This window comes from Artemia franciscana, chromosome 2 (assembly GCF_032884065.1).
Source record: "Artemia franciscana chromosome 2, ASM3288406v1, whole genome shotgun sequence".
In the NCBI taxonomy this organism is placed as follows: Eukaryota; Metazoa; Arthropoda; class Branchiopoda; order Anostraca; family Artemiidae; genus Artemia; species Artemia franciscana.
In genome coordinates, this window is record NC_088864.1 from 2,861,180 (window position 1) to 2,880,577 (window position 19,398).

A 19,398-nucleotide genomic window follows, 5' to 3' on the forward strand; every position below is an offset into this window, starting at 1 on the left:
TTATGACTGCAATACTATTACTGTATTACTGCAATATTGTCACTTACTCCCCCAAGAAAATTGCCCCCAGAAAATTCCTCCACCGAAAAAATCCCCTGTGATAAATCCACCCATAGAAAATTCCCACGAATAATTCCCCCTGGATAATCTTGGATATTCATTAGAAAGGAAATTGAAAGTTTTACTCTTCTGTTCAAGTCAGAGGCATAGCTATAGTACCATAATAATATAAGAGCCATAAGAATTCAATGTATTTTTATGTATTCTTTTTTCCAGAGGCGCTTTGTGTGGAAGGGTAGTTCTATAAACTTTGGAAGGGGCTCATAACATTGCAAGTTAAAAGTTCTAGTGTTCTTTTCATAGGCAGTGCAATAACGCTGCCTAAGTAAACAGCGATGTGGGCACAATGTATTATTTGTTTAGACCAGGACACTTCGCATCGAAGGAGTTGTCATAGAAACTTCGAAAAGGGCTGATTCGATTGGAAGTTGAAAGGGCTAGTACCCTTTTTAATTGTCGAAAGTGATTTGAGAGCAACTAACATCCCTCCCGCGCCCACCATTTCCCAAGCACATTCAATCACAATTTTGGGATAGCCATTCTGTTCAACCTAGTTGAAAAATCAAAAAATTATGTCTTTGAGGATGACAACCCCCCCGACAGCCCTCAGGGCAAGGGTTGTAGGGTATTCCCTGGGGGCATTTAAGGCTCGTATACCGTATAAGCTTTGGAGGGGACAAATTGGATTATTAATTATAAGTTTTAGTGCCCTTTTTGAGATTCAGAGTGAATCCCCACACACACACCTCGTATTTTCTCAAAATGAATCAGATAGGAATTTTAAGGTAACCAATCGTTGCCGTAAAAACTTCGAAAAGAGCTCATTCGATTGAAAATTGAAAGAGCTGGCGCCCTTTTTAATAGTCCATCAAAAGTGATTGGATGGCAACTAACCCCCTCCCACGCCCATCATTTCTCCAAACACCTTCAATTAACATTTTGAGATAGCCATTTTGTTCAACATGATTGAAAGATCCAGAAATTATGTCTTTGAAGATGAAACCCCTCCCAAAGCCCTCAGGGCAAGGGTTATAAGCTGGGGCAAATAAAATATATATGGGAAGGGTGATCGTAAAAACTCCGGAATGGGCTCATTTGATCGGAAATCAGATGTACTAGAGTTCATTTTAAGATTCAGAGTGATCAGAGGGTGGATCCCCCCTTTTACACACACTTCTATTTTCCCAAAACGCATCTTAAGAAATTTTGAGATGGCCATATGTTGTCGTAGAAACTTCAAAAAAAGCTCATTTGATAGGAAATTGAAACAGCTAGTGTTCATTTTAATAGTCGAAAGTGATTGTAGGGCAACTAACTCCCCTCCCGTGCCCACTATTTTCTCAAACACATCCAATGAAAATTTTGAGAAAGGCATGTTGTTGAACATAGCTGAAAGGTTCGGAAATTATATCTTTGATGAAGACAATCCCCTACAGCCCTCAGGGCAAGGGTTGTAAGTTATGCCCTATGGGTATATAAGGTATATATAGAAAGGGTGATCGTGTAAACCTCAGAGGGGGCTCACTGAATAGGTAATCAGAAGTTCTAGTGCACTTTTTAAGATTCAGAGTGATCGGAGGTTGGATACGCCCCCATACCCCACGTTTTCCCAAAATGCATCTGATGGAATTTTTTTGATTTTTTTTTATCTTAGAAACTTAGAAAGGGCACTAGAACTTTTGATTTTCGTTGGAATGAGTGCCCTCCTGATCTTCTAGGACAATTGGTTCTATACGATCATCCCTGGGAAAAAAATAAGATAAAAAATAAACACACAACTGTGATCTTTCTTTTGCCAAAAATACGAAATTCCACATTTTTGGAGATAGGAGCTCCAAAGCAGGGTCCTCTGATATGCTGAATCTGATGATGTGATTCTCATCAAGATCACTTGAATTTTTAGGGCGTTTTCCCATTTTTTCTAAAATCAGAAAAATATACTCAAGATCGCAGCTTTGATGAATCTTACATATTTGGAATCAGCATAAAAAGACAATTCTTTTGATGTATCTATCGTTAAAAATTCCGTTTTTTAGAGTTTCGGTCACTATTGGGTCTAGTCGTTCCTTACTTATAGTTCATTACAACGAACTGTTTGAAACCTTGAACAACAAAAGAAGCTCTAAATTATCAGTTTAATGCTTCTATTTTTACTCTTATAAGCTTCGTTCTAGTGACTTCGTTTTAGTGAAAATGTAGTAAGGGTTACCTAAAGGAGGCGTCTAAACTATGCAACTTTACTTTTTTGGTATTCATTTGTGAATGTAATTACCTTCATGCATAAAATTTGCAGATTATAAAATAAGTTAAGGTCATAAAATTCTCAGGTTATGAAATTCGCAGGCATATAAAATCATTTAAACGGTTGTTTATATACTTTACTCTACACTAATTATCGGCACACAACATATCGTTTGAAAATTCCTTAATTCCATATATTTAGGATTTTCTCTTATCTCCCCTGTTGTAAGTTTGGTCCTCAAAATGATAGGTAAAACCACTTCTAGATTCTCATGCCTCTTTGGTCTAAATGGTATTTGAATAGTTTGTGGTGGAGGAGGAGTGTCTGCAACTTTGTCAGGATCTGGCCGCATGGGGCTGCAGCGGGTAGCTAGTAGGTGTAGTAGTAGTATGATCTGTGTACCTTTCCCGTTATTCTTAGTCACCATTGAAAACTTACGCTCTGCATGCCTGTGCTGATCAAATGGTTTAAAAGCTTAAGCATCGTTGGTAAATGTCAGACCAATTGTCATACCTAAACTAATTGTCATACGCAAACCAACTGACTTTATCAATGGTTTGAGCACTACCAGTGGTTTACAAACTAACCCAGTCTAATTTCTAGTGCATGCAATAATACATATCGAAGAAGAAAAAAAAAATAGTATTACTCTGTACGGTTAAGCGTACTCTGTACGGTACTCTGTACTCTGTACGGTATGAAAAAGACCTTATTCCTAATATTGGCATACTATGCAAATTATTTGTAAGACCCAAATGTCATAGCTAGCTGAAACTAGACCTCCGTTGCCTGTGCAACGGGAAGTGTTGCAGCAACTGTGCCCTGTTCCTTAGGGCACAGTTGCGGAGCAACACGTGCAACTTTGCCCTACGGGACACAGTTGCGGAGCAACAGTCTCCATTATGTCCTTCAGAGGACATTTTTCTAATGCGGCTTCGATTGTTATCTTGAAGCATGTTTGATATGGTTTTATTTCAAGCTCCTACTAAACTGAGTTTGGTAAAATGTTTAGCTGGTCCAGAAATAAACGAGAATAACACAATAACACAGTTGACAATTCTGAATATTTATAGGATGGATAATTACAATTTCAAGATAAACTAGAATTTCTTTAAATAATTGAAACTAGAAATCAAATTTTATGGCCATGACATCAAAAATCACACTTAATTCAATTCATTACAGTTATAACGGTAACAACTAAAATACCGCTGTTCAACTAATGTCGATATCATATAACTGGACCCCCCTCCGCCCACAGAGATAAGGTCAAGTTTGGACTCCAAAAGGATAACTAGGCCCGTCAGACTTACTTTCTGTGAAGTTTGATTGAGATCCGACAACTCGTACTGGTACTTCTGGAGTGTATTGGAAATGATACGCGATAAAAAAAACGGTTTTTATTTTTTATCTGGAAAACTATTAGGAATTTTTACACACTTTCTGAGGAACTTTTTAATCCATTTCACGTTATAAAAATAAAATAGACATCAAAATCGAAAATTTAAGAAAATTTCAAAAAATCGGAACGAGATTGACTTTTCCGGAATTATTTCCGGGAAATCTGTAAGAGCTACGGAATTTCATGCTTCAGTTCTCGAAAACATCAATAAAAGTTCTATATGAGTTCATAATTATTTTATCTCTAAAACGTTTACTTCCGAAACTAGGGCCGTCTTAACTTGACGCCAATTCGAAGTATTATGTTTCGAGACGCACATTTCGGGAATTATTTCCGGGAAATCTGAAAGAGATACGGAAATAACGTCTTATAGTTTTTTGCTTAACTTTTGATGGTCTAAGCTAGGAAAATATAAAACAAACCAAATTCACCAAAAAATTTAAATTGCCCCGAGGGCATGACAAAACTTCCAAATAGAAAAACCCAAAGAAGGAATTTTATTTCGGAGAAACTATTGTAAGCTCCAGTTGTTAGGAGATCGAGACCTGTCGAACCGCGTTGGAAAAAAAATTCTAGCTGGTCCAGAACAGAAGTTACCTCTAGAACGTCGAAACTTCGGAAATTATTTCTTAGAGAACGAAGCAACTTGGTATATAGAACACTTCACTTCTTCTTGCATACTTTTCATAGCACTACTCGATAAAAATATAAGAAACGTCAAAATCGAAAATTTGAGAAAATTCCAAAAAAAATCGGAACGAGATGGACTTTTCCGGAATTATTTCCGGGAAATCTGTAAGAGCTACGGAATTTTGTGTTCCGGTTCTCGAAGAGACAAATGAAAGTTCTACATGAGTTCAGCATAACTGTATTTCTAACAAGTTTATTTCCGAAGCTAGGGTCGTCTTAACTTGACGCCAAACATCGAACGCAGAGTTTCTAAGAAAAAAACGGTTTTATTTTTTTTTTATGGAAAACTGTTAGAAACTTTAGAAACTTCTCAGGAACTTTTTTAGTCTGTTTCACGTTTCCCTTCCCTCTGAAAAATCTCAAATTTTTAACTCTTACCACTTCGGAGCTACAGGTCGCTGATCACGGTGAAAAAAAAAAAAAAAAAAAAAAAAAAAAAAATACGAAAGCAGTAGTGTTGCTCCGTAACACAATTATTTTATCTCTAAAACGTTTACTTCCGAAACTAGGGCCGTCTTAACTTGACGCCAATTCGAAGTATTATGTTTCGAGACGCACATTTCGGGAATTATTTCCGGGAAATCTGAAAGAGATACGGAAATAACGTCTTATAGTTTTCTGCTTAACTTTTGATGGTCTAAACTAGGAAAATATAAAACAAACCAAATTCACCAAAAAATTTAAATTGCCCCGAGGGCATGACAAAACTTCCAAATAGAAAAACCCAAAGAAGGAATTTTATTTCGGAGAAACTATTGTAAGCTCCAGTTGTTAGGAAATCGAGACCTGTCGAACCGCGTTGGAAAAAAATTCTAGCTGGTCCAGAACAAAAGTTACCTCTAGAACGTCGAAACTTCGGAAATTATTTATCAGAGAACGAAGCAACTTGGTATATAGAACACTTCACTTCTTCTTGCATACTTTTCATAGCACTACCCGATAAAAATATAAGAAACATCAAAATCGAAAATTTGAGAAAATTCCAAAAAAAATCGGAACGAGATGGACTTTTCCGGAATTATTTCCGGGAAATCTGTAAGAGCTACGGAATTTTGTGCTCCGGTTCTCGAAGAGACAAATGAAAGTTCTACATGAGTTCAGCATAAATGTATTTCTAACAAGTTTATTTCCGAAGCTAGGGTCGTCTTAACTTGACGCCAAACATCGAACGCAGAGTTTCTAAGAAAAAAACGGTTTTATTTTTTTTTATGGAAAACTGTTAGAAATTTTAGGAACTTCTCTGGAACTTTTTTACTCTGTTTCACGTTTCCCTTCCCTCTGAAAAATCTCAAATTTTTAACTCTTACCACTTCGGAGCTACAGGTCGCTGATCACGGTGAAAAAAAAAAAAAAAAAAACTACGAAAGCAGTAGTGTTGCTCCGCAACACAATTAAGTACTATTCTCAAAAGAAAATATCAACAGTGCATATATTTTCTGTCAAGCCTCTTCAAAGTAAGAGTTGCTTTCGCGATATTATTTTTCAAAAAATATTGGCAATAATATTACTCACCATCAAGATGTCACTATCCTTCACGTAAAAGTGATTAGTATAAAAAAAAAAGCGTTCTTCTTTTCTTTGGATGGAAAAGACCGGTTATAAATTAAATTTTTGAGTCTTAACCTTAATAATAAAGTACTTCACACCCCATGATCACCATATTATTGATATTAATTCAGCTAATTCATTATATTGACATCATTATCTTCAATTTAAAAAAACTGAACTTACTTAGTTCAAAACTTTAGGCTATTACTTTAGAAAAAGTAACATAAAAAATATTTTGAAATTATAAATACCAACAAGAACCTTAGACAAAAGGTATACGTCTGGTGTGTTCAAAACGAGTTCTTTGTATGATAACTAAAAAATATGGATAATACAAATTCTGCCCAATACAAATTATTTCCAACAAAATGACCCCTTTGTACTTATCAAGTATGCGGGTTCAGATGGATTTAACTCCCCACATGCTATTGAAGGCCTTAATCTTTCTCCTGAATTACTTTTCCAAAGGAAGCTCACACCAAAAGCTTAGGCTACTTACTAAAATAAATTCACTCAGCCAACCCAATAAGTGACTGATAGTGGTGACCCTATTTAAACTTTGTCCTTTAACTGCACCTTCCAAAGTATTTCTAACACATGAGTAATCATTCCCCTCCCATATTCTCCCCATGGGTTTTGAATGAAATGCATATAGCAGCTAGCTTGGAAGAGTCACAAGCTGTTTATCAAGATAATAATTTCTTTTGTTAGTCCCTATTCCCAATATTAGATACGTGACAAGGTTTAAAAGTGGTAGCTAATAAGAAAAGTCACTTGCAGGGTATAATGTTCGTATAATTTAATTCTCATTTCCAGCTTCGTTTGGTGATCTATCTTGACACATATGCAGGATCTTTTTGGGGAGCAGGGAACATTATATTCCAAAGAGGGAAACAAGGAGGAGAGGAGGGATGCAAATTCTAAGAAGCACCATAAGTGAGTTAATTATGTGGAAACTTAAAGAAATAGTACAGTGTCGTGGAAATCTTGAGATATAAGAAGGGAGATGAGCTTTTGAGCCTCCCCCTGCGTTAATGTCAACTATCTTCTGCTCTGTCATTAAGAAAGACGCTGCAGATTTATTGAGATAAAAGGGAAGCAGCGGTCTCGAAGCAATAAATCAGAAAAAAAAATCCCCAAATAGATTATCCTTCCACGGAAATCAGTTTTTAACGTTTGCAAACAATGAAAGTGTGACTATTTAAATAAAATTCAGTCATTGTCATGGATTGAGTTTTGGAAACAGAATATCTAGATCCGACACCTTTGAAAAATCCGAAATTCCCAAAATGGTTATTTCTTCACGGGAAATAGTTTCCACGTTTTCAAATAGTTGAACTAAATTAAGAAGATTATGATTAATCTATAGATGTTTTGATAAAACAAGCTTGCTCTCTAATAGATCTTAATATAAACTAGACCTACATTGCCTGAGCAACGTGAATTGTTGCGACAACCTTTGTCCGGCTTCGCCGAATAAAGTGTTGTGAGAGCAACCCTTTGGTTTCGTTTCTTTGCTATCGGTTAAACGTTGAAGTTGACAGCCTATCGGAGCTTTTAAAACGTTATGTTCAAAGAAGAACGCGATCAGTAATCACATGATCAAAGGCTATTCCTCAGCGTTGAAATAACAACAATAACAAAAGAATATCGAAAGAAGGGACTAAATTGACTTTGCAGCCAGTGGAACTTTATTCTTTTCAATCGTAGACATCGTGACGGATCAACTCTTGGAAGAATTACATAAAAAACTAGTTTTTTTAACTGAAAGCAAGGAGCGACATTAAAACTTAAAACGAACAGAAATTACTCCGTATATGAAATGGGTTGTCCCCTCCGCAATCCCTCGTTCTTTACGCTAAAGCTTTTAATTGTTTTAAAAAGCAGAATTGTGGCAAAGAGTCAAAATTTAGCGTAAAGAGCGAGGGACTGCGGAGGGGACAACCCATTTCATATACGGAGTAATTTCTGTTCGTTTTAAGTTTTAATGTCGCTCCTTACTTTCGGTCAAAAAAACTAGTTTTCTTATGTAATTTCTGAACGTTTTTGAATTAATGCATGTTTGATTTTCGCTCTCCACACATAAATTATTAAAATGAAACTTGTATTTTGGCTAAATGGCTTTCTCTTAGTTTTGATCAGACGATTTTGAGAAATAAGGGGCGGGGAAAGCCTAGTTTTTTTTCGGTTTTAGTAAAAAATACACGTAACTTAAGAATTAGCTTACGTAATATTCTTAAATTTTTATTATGTATATGAGGGGGTTTGTCCCTTCGTTAATACCTCGGTCTTTACACTAAATCTTAAGTTTTGTCCCAATTCTTTAAGAATGACACTGAATCCGAATGGCCGTAGAATAAATAGTTGAAATTACTAAAAATACTATAGCATAAAGAGCGAGGTATTTATCTCCTCCTAAATACCTCGCTCTTTATCCTAAAGTATTTTTAGAGCCCCTCATATGCGTAATAATCTCTGTTTGTTTTAAGTTTCAATGCTACTCCTTACTTTCAATTGAAAAAAAACTTTTCCATGTTTATTTTTTCATTGTTTTTTTTTAGTAATTTTAGAAAATCCTGCGCCCTTTTCATTGAATTTCTGTTCCCCCATGACATATTTCTCCAAGGAGAGATCCTCCCACATAGCTCCCTCCCCTCAACCCTACCCCCAAAACCAAAAAAAATCCCCTGAAAACGCTGTACACTTCCCAATAACCATAATTATATGTAAACACTGGCCGAAGTTTGTAACTTGCAACCCCTCCCCCAGGGACTGTGGGGGAGTAAGTCATTCCCAATGATATAGTTATTATGATTTTTGACTATGCGGAACAAAATGGCTATCTCAAAATTTTGATCCGTTGACTTTGGAGAAAAAATGAGCGTGGGAGGGGGCCTAGGTGCCCTCATATTTTTTTGGTCACTTAAAAAGGGCACTAGAACTTTTCATTTCCGATAGAATGAGCCCTCTTGTGACATTCTAGGACCACTTGGTCGATACGATGACCCCTGAAAAAAAAATAGAACAAAAAAATAAACACGCACCCGTGATTTGTCTTCTGGCAAAAAATACGAAATTCCACATTTTTGTAGATAGGAGTTTGAAACTTCTACAGTAGGGTTCTCTGGTACGCTGAATCGGATGGTGTGATTTTCGTTAAGATTCTATGACTTTTAGGGGTTGTTTTCCCCTATTTTTTAAAATAAGGCAAATTTTCTCAGGCTCGTAACTTTTGATTCGTAAGACTAAACTTGATTAAATTTATATATTTAAAATCAGCATTAAAATGCGATTCTTTTTATGTAGCTATTGATATCAAAAAACTCATTTTTTAGAGTTTTGGTTGCTATTGAGCCGGGTCGCTCCTTACTACAGTTCGTTACCACGAACTGTTTGATATCTTATATAATCTAGTTGGTATTATAAAGCTAACCGTAACTCTTCAGGATTAAAATAATAGATGACACTCTATTAATTATTACGAAACTGCCTCGTTGTTTTACGTTATCGTTTGTACCCGTTGCGTAAACACCTAATTCTAGGTTACAGTGAGTGTGGGTAGGCTACACCCACTAGAAAAAGTTACAAACCCCTCTTAACTAAAGATGATTGTAGCCTAACAGACGATTATTACTTAAAAGTCCCCTACATGTCTTACCACTGGAACCAACTCGGTCTTACCATCAAATAAACTGGAAACAAATAATAGGTACACCAAATAGCAAAATTTGCAAACCCCTCACTGCCAAAGATGATTATGAGCTAACAACCTATCTTTTCATACAAGTCCCCTACATGTCTCACAATTGGTATCGGCTTATTTTTGGTTTCAGTGTGTTTCCTACTACTAAAGTTGTCAACCCCTTGAAACTTTCAAACTAGTATATCTCATGAAGGAATTTTTGTACCAAAAGATGGATGACATATACTTTGATCAGCTCATCAAGAGCTATCGATTGCCGTCGAAAAAAAAATCTATCTGTCTTAGTTCAAAAGTTGATTTTTTGCCGTAGGCCAACTTTCTAACGTCACCACTTAAAAAGGAGCAAAGGATAAACTCCAATTTCTTTAACAATGACAGAACTTTTGAAGTTGAAGAGGTACATCAGATAACATATCTCTACCTCAATCCCAAGTCCGAAAAAAACAAATGATAAACCCAGCCAAAATCACGGCAGCACTTTCGGACCCGTGGGAAAATGCCGCTTTTTTTGCTTCTGTAAATTTTTCTATTTATCACCCAAAGAAGATATATTGGCTGTGGGGCCGGGTAACTGCCGCATATATTTAACACTTATAGATTTTAGTCCATCTTCAATTTGAAAGTGGTACCTGCCTGCTTGCCTGCTAAAAAAGAGCTTTCCACTCGAAAGCAGAAACATGGTTTGATGAAACGACAGCTTGGCTGCACAACTTCAGATACCTCTCTCTGACATAGAGAGGTATCTCTACCTCTGGAGAGAGAGAGATCTCTCTCTCTCTCCACTTCACTTTGCACACCATAGGCTCTGGCTCGTGGACAAGAAAAAACCATCCTTTTTGGCCCCAGGCAAGAGTTCTGCGGAGCTTTCCAAAATTTAATGCCATATTCATCAATCCGGCCTGAGGTCCACACTTTCCGTAAAAACCGCACAGGCCAGGCCCTTACCAGTTTCCAGGAATCAAAACCAAAGTTTTGCTCTCGCAACACAAAAATGAACCCCGGAAGAGTTTTTTGGTCAAGTTTCTAGCTTCAGACTTCATGAGAAAATTACAAATCTTATGTTATATTATTTGTTGAGTGTCCGTAACACCCGACCGATTGCTAATATGAGAACGATGAAGTGATGCAATGGTGTTAAACATGCAAGATTTTCTTCAGAGTGTTGCTACACAGTCATTTGGGTTTTGGATACTCACGTACGATACTCGTAGGGGAGATAAAGATTTTTGTATTTCATGTCTGAAGCTTAAATGCAAACTGGTAGGTCTTTTTAGTGTTTTACAGATATTAAAATGCCAGTGGGCTTCATTAACAGATGGGAATTCTAAAACTAGATTGGTGAGCATGCGCAGAGAGAGAGAGAGAGAGAGAGAGAGAGAGAGAGAGAGAGAGAGAGAGAGAGAGAGAGAGAGAGAGAGAGAGAGAGAGAGAGAGAGAGAGAGAGAGAGAGAGAGAGAGAGAGAGAGAGAGAGAATTAGAAAAATAAGAAGTGTCCTGTGGTCTTCAAACAATATTATATGATTTTAAGAACTTCACGTCATTTAGTTCATTAATGGAAAATTAAAAAATACATTCACTATTAAACGCATAGAATATACTTATGCTATTATTTCTTTGCAGACAAGGTTGTCAGATACATTTGGCTTGAGGATGATAAAAAATGAAGATAAAAATTAACATGAGTCGCTCTTTATATGTCGTTTGTTACTGTGAACTGCTTGACAAAAAATGTTTTGTTTGACATTTGCATTGCTTGAAAAAGAAATTTTTAAAATGTAACTGACAAGAAATGTTTGCCGAAAACACTAAGGTGGAGGTTGGGGTAGTAAAAGTTTGTTGAAACAAAACGAATTATATGAACTATACGAACAATATAGGATCACATGGGAGCTAGTGCAGAAATCTGTATTTTGCAATAAGGGACTTGAAGCTCGAAGGTGTCCTACACTTCTTACGTGCCTACAAGACGAATTAAATATATTTTACCGAAGGCTTCACTGCAGCAGCTCGACGGAAGTAAATTTCAGCCTGGTTAAGGTCGTTCATCTCTTTAAGCGCATGACCCAAAGCACTTAATAGGTCACTGTCGTGAGGAGACTGTTCCAAAGCCATTCTGAAAACTGCCGCAGCTTCTTTGTACCTTTCGTGTTCCATTAAAAATTGACCTAGAATAAATTTTCTTCCAATTAACTCAAGCTCAACAGACTCAAATCAAAAGCCATGCATGAAAAGTGACTAGTCTGTGGTTAATTGATGGATCATTTCAGCCAAGAGGCTAAAATTAGCTTTATATCAATGTGACCAATAGATCCAGCAATAATTGATATTCATAGAAAAATAAAGCCCTGCTGTAGCTAAAGTTATTCATAGTTTATACTCTAGCGGTCTAAGACAATTTCTTACTGGTGACCTGTTTCTTTCGCCTTATTTTTTTGGAAGTATTTCTTCCTGTATTATGAATCACAGAAGCAAAAACAAAAGTTCCTAGACCTTTTACATTATAAATCTTAATTTTTAATCTATTACACCTCTTGTACCTCTGTTGAATGCATCTCTTCAAACATTTGAAGACATTTACAGTATTCTATGTCTTAATTTAGGTTCATCGTAATTCCTGCTACCAAGGACACATTGCATAATACAGTTACTAAATACTACCACTACTACTGCTGCCAATTCTATTACTGCTAAAATCTAATTGCAGTGCCTAGCCAACTCAGGCCAAGACAGCTACGCACGTTCATCCTCTATCCCAGTCTATTTAAAGCCTCCCCTATTCGACCCTCTTAGGAAGTTCCAATTTCGCTTAAATCTTTTCTTATGACATCCTCCTACTCAATTTTTTTTTTTTGGGGGGGAAGGCTGATTTTCAATTGGTCCTAGACGGGTAGCCAACAAAAACAGTCTTTTGCAATCTGTCTTCTTCATCTGCAGAACGTGCCCAAACCATCTCAACCTTTCTCTCATTATAGTCCCAGAAAGTGCGATTGGACCCCATTTTTATACAATGTGCTGTTTCAGATAAAGGATCGTACGGCCCTCTACAGCCCCTGGAACTGGTTATGAGCTATGTAATTTGCACATTGTTGGCATACAAATACTTTTGATTGGGAAATGCACAGATTTTTTTTGGGTGGAGCTTTCTGCGGGGGAGGAGGATTTCACACTGGAGTAATTTCCCATGAGGACGAAAGCTTCCCAGGGGATCTTTTAAGGGAATTTTTACAAGTGGATACAGGGGATTTCTTGGCATGATTTGATTTTTTTTTCAGATGAAAGTAGAAACAATAAAACTTAAACCAAATATAATTGATTTTGTTTATGAGAAGGGGTTGTCCCTTCCTGAACCCTCGCTTACGAAAAAAATAATAATTGAAGAAAAAACGGGTTTAATTTCTTATAAAGCAGTGACAACAAAATAAAATAAGAAACTACACTTTAGCTAACCAAAAAATAAAAATACTCCGAATATTTCGGCCCCACGTCCGGGAGCCTTTCTCAACGAAAAATAAAAAAAAACAACAAAAAAGGAGAAAATTACAACAATTTAAGACTATTTTTAAGACATTATAAAAATGCCACGACAACTAAACCAACATAAAAAATATAAACAATCAAATATATAAGAAACAAAAACTCACATTTTAAAAAACAAACACTCCCGCAACTGACTGTAACTTTAGAAAAAACTGAAGTAATTGTTTATATTGGCACTTTCCTCTGCCACAATCGATGTCTAAATGGGAATCTATTAAAAATGAAAAATATAAATACTTGCAACAATACGAAAAGAGGTCACCCAACCCCAAATCCAACCAAAATCTTACAGGTTAATGAAACACAATTATGAATTATAAATTGAATGGATTTTTTCATTTGCTATTTTAGCTGCCGTCCGTTGACTTTTTACAGCATTGACCATGCTTTGACCTCCTTTGGTTCGTTTAAGAACCCTCGCTTCTTACGCCAAGTTTGTCTTTTTGTCACAGTTGTCTAACTGTGACAATACAATGAAGTCGCTCAAACACAATGAGGTCGAATGAGAAGATTTCTAAATAGGCTTTAAGATTTTAGCGCAAAGAACAAAAGAGCTAAGGAGGGGGCAGCTTCCCTCATATACAAAGAAATATATTTTTACGCCTCAATGTCACTCCTAACTTTCAGCTGAAAAACACTTAGCTTTTTTACTCAATTCTGAGTAGAAATGGATTCTTCATTGTTTCTGTATTAAAACAAATTATGGATTAAAACAATTGAATACTTATGGTTAGTTAAAAAAACAAATTTTATGTAATCTTAACATACAACTTTATGATATAAAATAGGATGAACCTATGTATTGTTCTTTTTTTCTAAACATTTTTAGACTGATAGATCCTGTGAAATCAAAGAGCTAAAATTTACCTGTTCGAAAAGTAATTTGCTACCCTATGCAATGGGTGTAAGTTAGTAATAATTACTTCACAAGCTGACTTTTAGAAAGCCTTTAATTCTATTTAAACTGACAAAAAATGATTCCTTTTTATGTAGCTTCATTATTTTCTTTCTTTTTTACAGTTTCTATGAATGTGTTATAATTTTTATGAAATTTCACAACGAAGGCCCCCCCCCCCCCAAAAAAAAAATCATAATACCTTTTTATCATGCCTTTTTCAACATACCATTTTTGTTATTATTATTGTTTTTTATTGTTCGTTTTTTATTATTTGTTTTCTTTTATTATTTCTCAAAATACCTCTTTTGGTTTTTGTTATTATTATTTTTTTTACATCAGAGTGATCAAACATAGCGTAAAAAAAGAAAGAAACAAAGTTTATTTATATCAGAAAAAATGAGAAAGTAAGTCCTTAATTTACTGATTAAGGGCATAATTCGCTTTGAAAAAAAATAGGCAATCCCAGAGAATCCGTCAAATTTTAAATAATAGTCCCTAAAAGTTTTGAATAGTTGGATTCCTTATGTTTGACAAAATATATTTTATTACTACAAACAATAATAGCAAATAATTGCAGCAGTAAGGCGTCTGATACCAACAAAGCAGCAAATACATTTTCCCCCCAAATATATTCAAATCTTCACTCTTTGCCTCCTCCTACGTAATTTTGATTTCCTTTTTTCTTTCCTTGTGACGTCGTCCTACCCAATTAGGAGACCAGATGACACGCATACATGCATTTTGTCTGGCCTCAGATGGACATATGAAATGACCTTTGGTAATTTGCCACCCATCATTCGTATAAGGTGTCTTAGACCCCTTAACCTTTCGTTGGTTCTTGCCCTAGAAGGGGCGGTGGAACCACGTTCCTCGTATAGAATCTTGTTTGAAATACGAGCAATCAAACAAACACCTGAACTTTAGTAAGTTAGACAGACTCACCACAACTGATTCAAGGGTCCTAATAACCGTGCATTGCCTACATAAGATAGGACTCATTCCTGATTAACTCCTGATTCCACAGCAATCCAAGTACAAACCCCAATTCAACACTCAAACCTGCTTAACTCCTGCTTCCATAGCAATCCAAGTGCTAACCTCAATTCTTCACTCAACCCTCGACCCTGCTTAACTCCTGCTTCCATAGCAATCCAAGTGCTAACCTCAATTCTTCACTCAACCCTCGACCCTGCTTAACTCCTGCTTCCATAGCAATCCAAGTGCTAACCTCAATTCTTCACTCAACCCTCGACCCTGCTTAACTCCTGCTTCCATAGCAATCCAAGTGCTAACCTCAATTCTTCACTCAACCCTCGACCCTGCTTAACTCCTGCTTCCATAGCAATCCAAGTACTAACCTCAATTCTTCACTCAACCCTCGACCCTGCTTAACTCCTGCTTCCATAGCAATCCAAGTGCTAACCTCAATTCTTCACTCAACCCTCGACCCTGCTTAACTCTTGCTTCCATAGCAATCAAAGTGCTAACCTCAATTCTTCACTCAACCATCAACTCTGCCTAACTACTGGTTCCACTGAAATCCAAGTACTAACCTCAATTCGTGCCTTGATCACAACAACGTGATTCTCGTACACGGAACGAACCACTTTAATGAACTTATCGAGTATACCATACAAGGAAAGGACCTACACTAAAGCTGTTTTATCGACTGAATCAAACGCTTGTTTATAAACCTATAACTAAGGACTAAAGGAGTCTGATGATGCAGAAACTTCTCACATATTAAGATAAGAGTCAATCTTCTCTTCTTTTTGCCCCCCCCCCCCCGTCAAATTCCCTCGAGACAGCTCCATCCTCGCTGAGAATCCCCTTCTCTGTAAAATTGTTTGAGGACGATTCATCCTGAAAAATCTTCCTTAGCATTTTTTCATTTATATACAACTTTAATCACTAATCGGTTTCTTGATCACTTCAGAAATACCCTTCCGTGGGAATTATTTCCCAGAAAACAAACACGCGGAAAAAAGCCCCTGGGTAATTCCCCCCGGAGCATCTCCACATACAAAAATTGGCTGAGAGTATATAAGACAATTAAAAAGAATTTTGTATAGTCATTCTGTCAAAACCCCGGTGTAATATTTCCCGTGGAATTTTCAGCCCCCCGGAAAATCCCTCCCCGAGGAAGATTCTCCCCATAGAAATCCACCCAAGCAAAATGCCTTCCTCAAAAATGGCTGTATACTTCCCAATAACAAATACTTCATGTAAACAATGTACAAAGTTCACAACTTACAGCCCTTCCCCTGGGGACTGTGAGGGATTATTTTACACCTAAAGACATAATGGGACATAATTGTCCCATAATAAATTCCTCCATGGAAAGATCCTCCAAAGCAAGCCCCTCCTCATCAGAGAAAACCCCCCGAAAACTTCTGTATACTTCCGAATAATCAATAATATAAAGACATATTTATTAGATTTTTTAAATAGGCTGAACAAAATGGCCAGCTCAAAATTTTTGTCGAGTGACTTAGGGAAAAATGAGTATGGGAGGGAGCCTAGTATCTCTCCAACTTTTTGGTCACTTTAAAAGGGTACTAGAACTTTTAATTTACGTTCAAATGAGCCCTCTTGGGACATTTTAGGACCAAGGGGCGATATGATCACCCCAGGGGAAAAAACCACAAGCGATCTTTCTTCTGACAAAAGCCACAAAATTCCACACTTTTGCAGATAGTAATTTGACACATCTGCAATCAGGTTTCCTGGTAAGCCGAACCTGATGGTGTGATTTCCATTAAGATTCTAAGGCTATTGGGAGTTTTCCCCTTTTTTCGAAAATAAGGCAACATTTCTCAGGCTCGTAGCCTTTAACGGGTATGATACTTATATATTTGAAACCTAGCATAATAACCCGATTCTTTTGATATATCTATTGGTATGAAAAATCCTTTTTTAGAGTTTCTGCTACTAGTGAGCAGGGTCGCTCCTTACTTACAGTTCGTTGCCAAGAACTGTTTGATGATGATGGATATGCTTTTTAAATATGATGTTTTTTTATTTTTCATATGAAATATAAATAAAACATATATTAGGCCTAGTAAAATTGAATGACAGTAATACATGAATTTACATAGAGTATTACAGTTAGAAAAAGACGAATTAAAAAGCAATTAGAATTTCTTGTTCAAATATTTTTTGCACGCCTTCTTGATCATTTTTTAACGTCTTGATTAAATAGTTTTCCCTTACGTATTTAAAGTCAGATATGAAAGGACAGTTACAAGCTTATATAACAATTAAGGAGAAATATTATCTTCTCCTACCAATCAAATAACTCTTCCATATAGCTATTCTAAACTGACAATGCAATTACGACTCGAGAGGGATATAGAAATCAGGGAACTACATTATATTAATAAAGATCAGATCTAAATGAGCAACAAAAAGTGCTTACCAAGATGCTGATTGACGCTAGAGTCGCTTGGGGCCAACACTTGGGCACGTCTTAAGTGAGCTTCTGCTTCTAATAAACGACTTTCCTAAATAAAAGAAAGAAAATTTTAGAGGACTTGTCTCCTATTTCTTATTAATTCTTTCTGTCGAAAGAACAGAAAGAGAACACTTTTCTTCAAATAAGGTTAAAGTGTACAATTAAAATTGAAAGGAATAAAATCTAGATTAGGAGGACTAAATGGGTTTCCACCAGTGGCGTTGTTTGAGGGGGAAAGGAAGGCAGTTGCCCCCAATAGTTTTGAGAAGAAACTATTACTCTAGATATGGACCCCTCTTGCCCTCCCCAATAGAAATTCTTGAGCTACGCCCCTGGTTTCCACCATCCCTGACACCCACGCTTTACGAAATGATCCCGTCCAAAGAATCACAAAACACACTTTTTTATGCTATCTTGCACAAACAGTGACATTTAGACCTTATTTTTTGGGGAGTTTTCTTATAAAAGAATGCACTTAAAACATGATCAAGTATTTTTATACTAAAATTTTGAAAAATTTAAATGAGGTGTAACATTTTGTTTGGATAGTTCCTGCTCAACATATCTTGTAACATAGCTTTTTATTTTATTTTAAAATATTATGTTTATTTAATTTATGTTTTTTTTATAATACCACATACCTACATAACCGTCCTCTCTGTTACACAACCATTTAATTTTTTCTGACTGATTATAATTCCTTTTCCATTCGATCAAAACCCCCCGGGTTGTGAAACAATCTGCTTATTTATTCGCATACAGAGTTGCAACGCGAGTAACAGCCCCTGTATAGGATAGGTTCTGTCCGTTATAGGCTCTAAATTGACACTTTACTCTTTTTTAGAAACATTTCTTATAGGCTGTTATTTGTCCTTTATACAATTCCACATCATGTTTTATATTTGATAGATAATACCACGTTGATTTCTGCCAATAGAAGCCGTAAAGCAGAAAATTTGTCCCAACTAGGACCAAAACTATATTGTGTGAAATCCTATGATATAAATCAGTGTAAAACTATCAAAATATATATCAATATATTATCCGAGTTTAATAGCCTGTATTTCCACGTAACGGTACATTATTGCCTAAACAATTAACATAGTTCATTCAAGGTGGACAGCTATTACTACCCGTCGATACAGAAATACTAACGTACAAGCAGTACGCCGTAGTTGTATGCCAACTACAAGGGGCGAACAAAGTGGATTATTTTGATGGAGAAGGGATGCTTAATGTCTAAAAAACGTGCCTTTTCTAATTGTTCAAGTTTATGTTGAAACCAAAATCAAAATAGCTTGTATATACAATCTTTCCTTTATTGATATTTTGACAAAAAACATTTAAACATGTAGGTTAAATTATATTACAATAAAGAGTAAAGAAAATAGCTTTTGGCTTATTGTTTTTTTTTTATTTGAGTTGACTCATAAAGCGTTTTTTTGGCCGCAAAAAATAGGAGCGCTTAATGACGATTTTTTTAGGCCAAACTTCTCCAGCTTTTCATTTATAAGCTCAACAAATCATCATAAATGCCTGATTTACCTTTTTGCCTGCCTTTCTGCGGAGGAGTATATCTAGGCTAAGTTTGAAACATGGATGCTGAGAGGGAGACTGCTTTACTTTGAAATTTTGAATTGGATCAAAATAGCAAGCAAAACCGACAAACACACGTTAGACTAATATTTAGACACGTTATATTTAGACTATATTTAGACTAATTTAGACTAATATTTTGCTAAGCCGGTCTTGCCGTTTATGTACTCATTTAAGTTTTTTTCTTCTATTATATCTTTTTTAATTTTTCAGCTACATCGATTACTTTTTCTTGCGTACTATGATAAGCAATAAGGCTATACCTACA

The 19,398-nt window shown here is 36.1% G+C and overlaps 1 protein-coding gene across 3 annotated transcripts in view; it reads right to left on the reverse strand.

Moving 5' to 3' along the window:
* The window catches only part of LOC136035983 (protein O-mannosyl-transferase Tmtc2-like), a 213,087-nt gene that overhangs the window by 20,633 nt on the left and 173,056 nt on the right, over positions 1–19,398 (reverse strand). For all 3 annotated transcript variants that reach the window (XM_065717905.1, XM_065717889.1, XM_065717895.1), the window contains exons 11-12: positions 17,499–17,583; positions 11,632–11,810 (exon numbers count right to left, since the gene is read on the reverse strand). In XM_065717905.1, coding sequence (XP_065573977.1) covers positions 11,632–11,810; positions 17,499–17,583 — 264 coding nt within the window. The remainder of the gene's footprint in view (positions 1–11,631; positions 11,811–17,498; positions 17,584–19,398) is intronic.